Below are 7,933 nucleotides of genomic sequence, written 5' to 3' on the forward strand. Positions count from 1 at the left end.
GGAACAATGGGTTCAGAAGCTGAAGACTGTCAACCTGATGGAGGATATTACAGCAACTCTGAGGTTGCGGAAAGACATTTATAATAGAAGATGGACTTCTGTAATTCAATATCTGGAACAAAAAACTCGATTTTCGGTAATAGTGTAAGGAAAGAGGGAAAAGAAGGAGCTTTAGAAGAGGTATGTTTGAATGTCATATCTGTAATTGTTTTGCAATGGAAAAATACATAAGAATGGATTTTGTCAAGGAATTGTTCAAATAAAAGTTCAAAAAAAAAAAAAAAAACAGCTTTTGTACTTAAGAATTTAGTTATTTCATAATCTGACATAGTGATTTGAGTTTTGAGAACATTTGGTTCGGCAAGCGTTCGCTAACTGCGAACTTAAGCGCAACGACTTGAAGCTGTGGCATGAAAACCAGAAAATGTTTTATCGTAGAAACTCATTTCAGAAATGCATCTTGTCTGCCACAAGGCTCATTTAGGATGGACTCAATCTTAAGAAACTTTAGGAGCCTCAGTCGGCTGAGCTTTAAAGCCAGCATCTGTGCTGACGCGGGAGGTGTCTGTGCGGATCGGACGGCCGACATGCACATCTGTGGATGGGGAGCAGTAATTCAGAATGATAACTGCAGTCACGGTTTCTAATTAAAGGGCCCAGGAGAGCACTTTGGAAAAGAGGCTAACACTTTATCAAATATACGAACAAAAAAGGACTATCCTGCAGGAAACCTAAAGCAGTTCAACTTTTGTTGTGCGCATATTCCATGTGAAATGTGATCATCTGGGAAGGCTTTCCACAAGAATTATGTGATTATGTGTATTTTATCACCATTCTTCCATAAGCACATTTGTGAGGTCAGACGAGAAGGTCGCGCTCATAGTCACCACTCCCCAAAGGTACTGTGGTGAGGTTGGGACTTTAGGTTGGCCAGTCAGGTTTTTGCACAACACACTCACTCGACGTGTCTTTAAGGATGTTGCAGAACTAAAGTGACATCCTGAAACTGTCTTGCATCTGCAGAAAGTTCTCTGCACTAAATGTACCTCAGTATCCAATTGTTTTAACTTATAATATAACTATTGGCTGTGGGATATTTGGCAACATGAAAACACGTGCAATTCACATCCAGCTTTCTTTAAAGAGCGGTTCTTTTGTTCTGTGGGAATTATAGTGTTGCTTAATGATTTGACAATTACTGCGTTTTGCAAAAAATTGAAAACTTTGCAGTGGTTTGCTGTTTTTAGAGTTGGCATGTATGAATAATTTCAAATATTAAGATGCTTTATAAGTTCAGTTTATTTTTATTTAAAACATCCTGCTGGGAAAAAAAGCTGAAAAAAGTGGTAGTAAACACGAAAAAAACAAAACAAAACAAAAAAAAAACATGTTGTTTTTACTATTTAAGGAAGCTGAGCTGATGGGGGTGGGGGAGGGGCTGCTCCAGGCGAAAGGTACCAGTTTGGTTCCAGAGTCTATTTATGGAAATGCCACACACTCCCAGTGGAGCAGGTTTAGATTTGTGGGTACTGGGCCATAGATCCCTCGGTGGCTGCTGGAGAGAGCAGGGATGTTGGGTGTAATTGCTGAAGGTTCCTCGTGGCGTCCCCTCAAAGGATGGACCGGTCAGATTGTCCTGCTCGAAACCTGAAGCCATCTTTCACTCACAATGAGCTGCGGGGCCTCAACATCCCTCTGTGATCTCATTTCTCTTTTCCTTTTTGCTGCCTGGTATATTTTGGAGGCTGTCATCAAGTTATTTTCCCCTATTTTTTTGTTTTGTTTTGTTTTACTGTAAAGCAATTAATAATTTATACATTTTACGTTTTCAACTGTCAGCCTAAGACTTGTTTTGTCATGATTATCTTTGTTTTTTCTTAACTTATATGAAAAATTGTGGAAACAAACTAATTTTACAATTCAGGAAATAAATATTTAACTTTAGGAGGCTAATTTACAATAATGAAAACAATTAAAAAGTCAGCTGAATTTCTTTAAATCATGACTTATTTAGAGGCAATAAAAGTGATTTATTTCTTATGGCTTCTCCTCATGGATGTTGTTTAACAGACTGATGCTAACATATTACGTGTTGCAGCTAGACCACCTATTGCATTGCCCTGCTGACTCTGGAGAAAAATATTGGCCAAGTCAAGGTTTACTGGCCCAATACAGCTCCAATTATTGAATAAATACTTAACAAACTTGACCCATAGTGCTGTTGTGGCACAGCTGTATAGCTGAAGGCATGGCTCCGAGAGAAGAAATAACGAGAGTTTCTGTAAAGCTGGAGTCTCAAAGATGCAGATCTAAACCTATAAGGACTGAAGAAAACAGTCAGGAAGCTAAAAGTAAATTTCACACCTGATGAGCAGAAAAAAAAAGCAACACAGTCTGAATGACAAGGGTGGCATTGAAGCGACGGAGGGCAGAAGTTGAAGGAAGACGAGTCTTACACGTTCCGTGTTCGGTACGTTATCCTGCATGCTTTTCATGCTGCTGGAAGTGAATAGGACGTGGCACAGCCTGCTCACTCCATAGGTGGGACTCAGAGCGGTGATAGATGGCGGAGGAGAGATGGAGCTTCTCCCTACGGCTCAGTAGGAGGCTTCATTACCCTTGCGGTGTACTCATCCCTTATTTCTCTCTGCAAAAATGTGCAAAAGTACCACGGGGCCTGCTGGAGACACGTGGAGAGCAGGAAGCTCTGGTACAACTGTTCACATCAGCTCATATTTGAATCTGTGGTTAAGAAATCGAAAAGGTCCTTCTTTGCTCATAGCTATTGTTCTGCTGGCACCACCAACATGTTCCACCTTGAGGCTCATCATGTATAGAGTGATATGCCATGCAAAAACCACAACATCTTACCAGGTGTTTTTGGTCTAGTTGCAAGTATTTGAGCACATTTCAAATACAAAAACTAACTTACAAGTAATTTTTCAGCGCAAAATAGGAGCTGGCTTTAAGTCAATAATTCCTTCATATTGATGAAAAAGTACTAATTACTTAGAGAAGAGGTAAAATGACCTTAATATCTTCTGTCTAAATGGTAAGAAAGTGTCAAAGGACCAAAGTAGGTTGATTAATTCCGATTGGTGAGAATATAAAGTAAAAAAAAAAAAAGAAACACATCAAACACTCCTTGATATGAGTGCCTGATTGCTCTAATTAGTGTTTTTATGAGGGTCCTCCATCAGAAAAGGTCTTCTTATAGATCATGCTGTGGGAACGCACAAGCGTTTGTCAAGTTCTAATTAAAGATCCATGTAGCTGTTGAGATGATGCTGTCGTGTTTGGCTTATTTGTTTAAAAGGTTGGTTTTCTGCTTTTTATGTTTAAAAAGGACACGGCAGCAATCTGCTCCTCTTTTAGAATAGGTTTGTCAGATTTCTAGTTTGTTTAGATAGAATCTCTATTCCTGAGAGAAATATTTTTTTTAACCGAACCTGTCAAAGGAATTGAAAAAACAACTTATTTTATTGCAACTTTGTCAAGAAATGGTAACATTTACATGCTGGTAACATTTACATGCAAGCTCTCTGGTGTATGTTCTTTTACGTTAAATGTCAAAGTCAGTATAGCAAGTTTAACAAAGGATCTATAGAAATTAGTGGAGAACAAAGTTTGTTTGTTTTTTATTTGATTTAATTTATGGAATTTATGTTTGACAGACAATTTTTATCTTTTATTTAGAACTGTTATTTTATTTGAGGCATTCGGGTCAATTAATTCAATCTTTGAGTGAAATCTTATAGAAAAGTTTGATCAAAAACTAAAAAAAAAGAAAAAAAGTTGTAGAAGTCTGTCTTGAATAAACAATCAAGCCTTAGTTTTGGGAATTTGAATAAATAACTACGGGGTGTGGAAAAGTTTCACACTTTAAATCTCTCCTCGGTTGTCGTCAGTGGCGACGCTTTAAGGTGATCCGAGAAGCTTATTAGCGAAGGTTGCAGTTGTGCAAAGCACAGCCAGGCAGGCAGGCAGGCTGCGGCTAGCCAAGATTTCCGAGGAACTCCACGGAGTTTTGCAGACAGCACCTACTTTCTGTGGGAGTGAATATGAATTACTTGAGAGCCTGGCAGATGGGCTGGAGTGAAGTGCGGCTGAGGAAAAATTCACTTAAACCAGACTGGCAGCAGAAGCGCCTGCCAGATACATGGCATCTGGAGCCCACACAGACCAAACAGAGATAGCAGGGATCCAAACAGAGTTCAGAGCCAGGTATGCTGCAAAGCCTGGAGAGGGAAAACAATCAGGACGCTTAACCCCCCGTTTCACCAGGAGTCAGTTCGGGTCTTTTGATGTCGGAGGAGCATTTCTTAGACTTAGACTTTTTGCACTCTCTTGTTTGAATGTAAACATTCAAACATTAATGCCGTCAGCAAGTTACCCACAGTTGCTGTCATGCAAGTTGAAGAACTTCATTTAGACAATCGGATCTTGGGCAAAAGACGTAGAAAACACATAGAAACACCATTCATTCCTTCAGCTGGACGTCACTCTTATGTGAGATATTGATTAAGTAAAACATTTATGTCTGTAGCTACAATCGCTTCCTTCTGTCTGCTGCGTTTGTGGGTGTAAATCTGCAATCTAACAAAAAGAATTGGTTCAGATTGCTCCCATCTGCCGGATTTGATTGTTCTTGCATCTGTATGTATTTGGTACAATCTGGTATTTGCAAAAAAAAAAAAAAAAGCACATGCTAAACTGTATAAAAGAAACTAAAAAGTTCACTTCTTTGTGAATTCTCTCCCAAGTATTTTTTTATTTTTTTTGCTGAGAATATTTCTCCCATGTGAATATTAGATTTTTTTGTGTATTTTCTCTCTCCGTGGTTAATTAAAAAAAAGGAATAATTTTATGAATATCTTATAATATTTATTACAAACGGGATTAAAGGTTGTCACTGTAACATTTTTGACTGACTTGTACGAAAACCTCTATCCTATGTGCGCATTCAGATAAATACCTTTTTCCCCACAGGTGTCCGTGGTGCATCTGTTGAAAACCGTCCGTCTGCTTCGTTTGCTGAGGCTGCTGCAGAAGATGGACCGCTACTCGCAGCACAGCACGGTGGTCCTGACCCTCCTCATGTCCATGTTCGCCCTTCTGGCCCACTGGATGGCCTGCATCTGGTACATCATCGGCAAGATGGAGATGGAGGCCAATGCCCACAACTGGGACATCGGTAAACACCGGAAAATCTTGCCGGGGCATAATGAAGCCCACAAGCTCCCAAATTAAAATAAGCATCTTTTTTTTTTTTCCATTGTGAGTTTTAAACTCCCTCCTTTCAGTGCTGCGGGGATCCTATTAGGAATTGAAGTATAATCAGCAGCAGACTGTTGCTCCTTTGCTGCCACTGCCGTAAAATATCATTACCGTGCTTTTTTTTTTTCAGAATTGGAGTCTGGATATTTATAATCCAAAATATGGCAAACTGAGACATTTCAGAAAGAAGAAAATTTTATATTTTTAGCATATAGTCTCAGGGGACACATTATTGCCTCAAGTGCCTTTAATTGCTTTAACAATTTGTCATAAAACAACTACAAACCTCGGCGTGATTTATTGGGATTTCATGCGGCAGACGAACACAACGTAGTGCATAATCGTTCATTGTGAGCAAAATGATAAAGAAAGATTCAAATATTTGTACAAAAAAAAATGTGGTGCGCTTTTGCGTTTAGTGCTTTTCGGCTTGACACATCTGAATAAAAGATTCAGATGTGTTGGGCTTTTCCATAATCCACACAAAAGGATTCAAGTTATCAACTAGTGAAAACTACATTAAACTGTGCAATAAAATACATATGCGTTCTCAAAAGATCCTGAAATTACATACGCAGACATAGATTGTAGACAAAGTTTTTAAAAGGAAAGTGTTCAGTAAATTAGGAACATATTAGACAAATTATTCGGGATCCATACTTCAATATGTTTATGTTGTACAGGGAAAGTGTTTCTGGGCAAAATGTCCCTGTAGCGGTTCAACAAACTATCCTTTTCAAAAGCAACAATAATACCGTCACGCACCCCACCGAGTAGTTATTGAATATAAAATGTGTGAGAGTGCGAAACCTTTGAGAATAACAGCAGAGTTAAGTGTGATTTTTCTCGACTCTTTTCATAATTAATGACAGACCTTCCCGGCTTGGCCCCTCAGCCTCCAGGTCAGTCATGTAATGAGCCCCGCAGAGCTGATCTCCGGTCAGTATCGATGCGCCGCAATGCTCATAATTATCTCGTTCTCTATGCCAATTACTGCCGTTCAGTGTCATAAAGTAACAAGTCCATGCATGAGGCGGGACTAATGCTTTGTGTCCTAATTATTTACTTCCGACGCCGAAGTCGGTGCTGAAGTGAAGCGGGTGGTGTGGTGTTTCCTCCCAATTACCATTCATCAGTGTCAGCGACAGAGTCTCGTGGGATCGGCTGCCATGGATCCATTCTGTACCGACTGCTCTCCGACCATCTGCTTTGTTTCTGGAATTTGCTCAGTTTGTTCCGAATACTGCATAAACGGGAGACCGACGCGGCTGACGAAACTTCAGAAGCGATGCTTTTTGGACGAGCCCGCGTCCACATTTAGCTCTGCTGTGAAAAACCTCTTGGGAATTTGTGTAAAACCGAACCTTTGTCACAAAACGTAAGCGTTTGTATTTTAAGCGATGAAAGTTCGACATGTCTTCATCTTCTCACCAGGGTGGCTCCATGAGCTCGGGAAGCGTTTGGAGTCTCCATATGCCGGCATGGCAGACGTTAACACAACTGGCGGCGGTCCTGCTATCCGCAGCGTCTACATCGCTTCCCTCTACTTCACCCTCAGCAGCCTGACCAGCGTGGGCTTCGGCAACGTGTCCGCCAACACTGACGCGGAGAAGATCTTTTCTGTTTGCATCATGCTCATCGGAGGTACACAAAAAACGGCAGCTATCAGTTCCATGTCTTCGTGTGTGTGTTGCTTTGTGAAGTATCTATATTGCGTGAGACATTTTTTAATTTTACCTCATTAAAGCCGGACATTTTTATCATATGTTGGGGCAAATACCAATTGCGAAGAGTAGTTTACGGTATTTGTGGATTTTACATTTATTTTCATACTAAAGTCTGAAAAGTATGGCATCCATATGTGTTAAGCTCCCTTTATTTTCACATCTGCAAGTACAACCAACCGTCTTTGAACTACCTCTATCTATTTAATACATTTGGTCCATCTGAGTGTAATATAATCTGTTATGTGAAAGCCCCCTAGGTTTGTTCGAGAACATTAGAGAAAACTCGTAATGAAGACCAAGGAACACAGCAGACAGTTCAGGGATAAAGTTGTTGAGAAGTTTAAAACTATTTTAAGTTATAAAACATGATCCAACTTTTGGGTGCTGGAAAAAAAAATCAAATGCCACAGCTTTTGAAAACTGCCCTTTATGGAATAGTGCCAAGAAGAAAGTCATTGAAGTTTCATTAAAAAAAAAAATGATGCTAATTAAAAAGACCCAGCACACATGTTGAATCTAGGGAAGCTAGGCAGAGCTAATGGGAAGATGAATAGAACTTCATTGACTATAGAAAGTATACACTTCCTTGAATGTTTTAGCATTTTTATTGCTTTTACAAATTCATCATTATCAACAAAATTAGTTGTTGTTTTTTTGCCAAAACATATAAACAAACCCTGTTTGATGTTAAAGTGACAATTGATTTCTATAAAATAATGGCAATTAAACAGTATGTAACATAAAATACATTATGGTGTAAATATTCACACCCAACCAGTCAGTGTTTAGTAGATGCACCTATGGCTGCAGTCATAACCTGAAAACAAATAGGTCTATTTCTAAAAAAAAAGAAATATAAAAAAAAAAGAAATTCCCTTCTCACCCTCCGCGGGTGGTCTGTTTCATCCTCTGAGCTCGGGTCCTCTACC

General features: G+C 39.5%; 1 protein-coding gene across 2 annotated transcripts in view; it reads left to right on the plus strand.

The window, feature by feature from the left end:
- Positions 1-7,933, plus strand: part of kcnh8 (potassium voltage-gated channel, subfamily H (eag-related), member 8) — a 78,137-nt gene that overhangs the window by 33,522 nt on the left and 36,682 nt on the right. For both annotated transcript variants that reach the window (XM_008421677.2, XM_017307670.1), the window contains exons 7-8: positions 4,990-5,194; positions 6,712-6,921. In XM_008421677.2, the coding sequence (XP_008419899.1) occupies positions 4,990-5,194; positions 6,712-6,921 (415 nt within the window). The remainder of the gene's footprint in view (positions 1-4,989; positions 5,195-6,711; positions 6,922-7,933) is intronic.

Source organism: Poecilia reticulata, linkage group LG11 (assembly GCF_000633615.1).
Source record: "Poecilia reticulata strain Guanapo linkage group LG11, Guppy_female_1.0+MT, whole genome shotgun sequence".
Classification (NCBI taxonomy): Eukaryota; Metazoa; Chordata; class Actinopteri; order Cyprinodontiformes; family Poeciliidae; genus Poecilia; species Poecilia reticulata.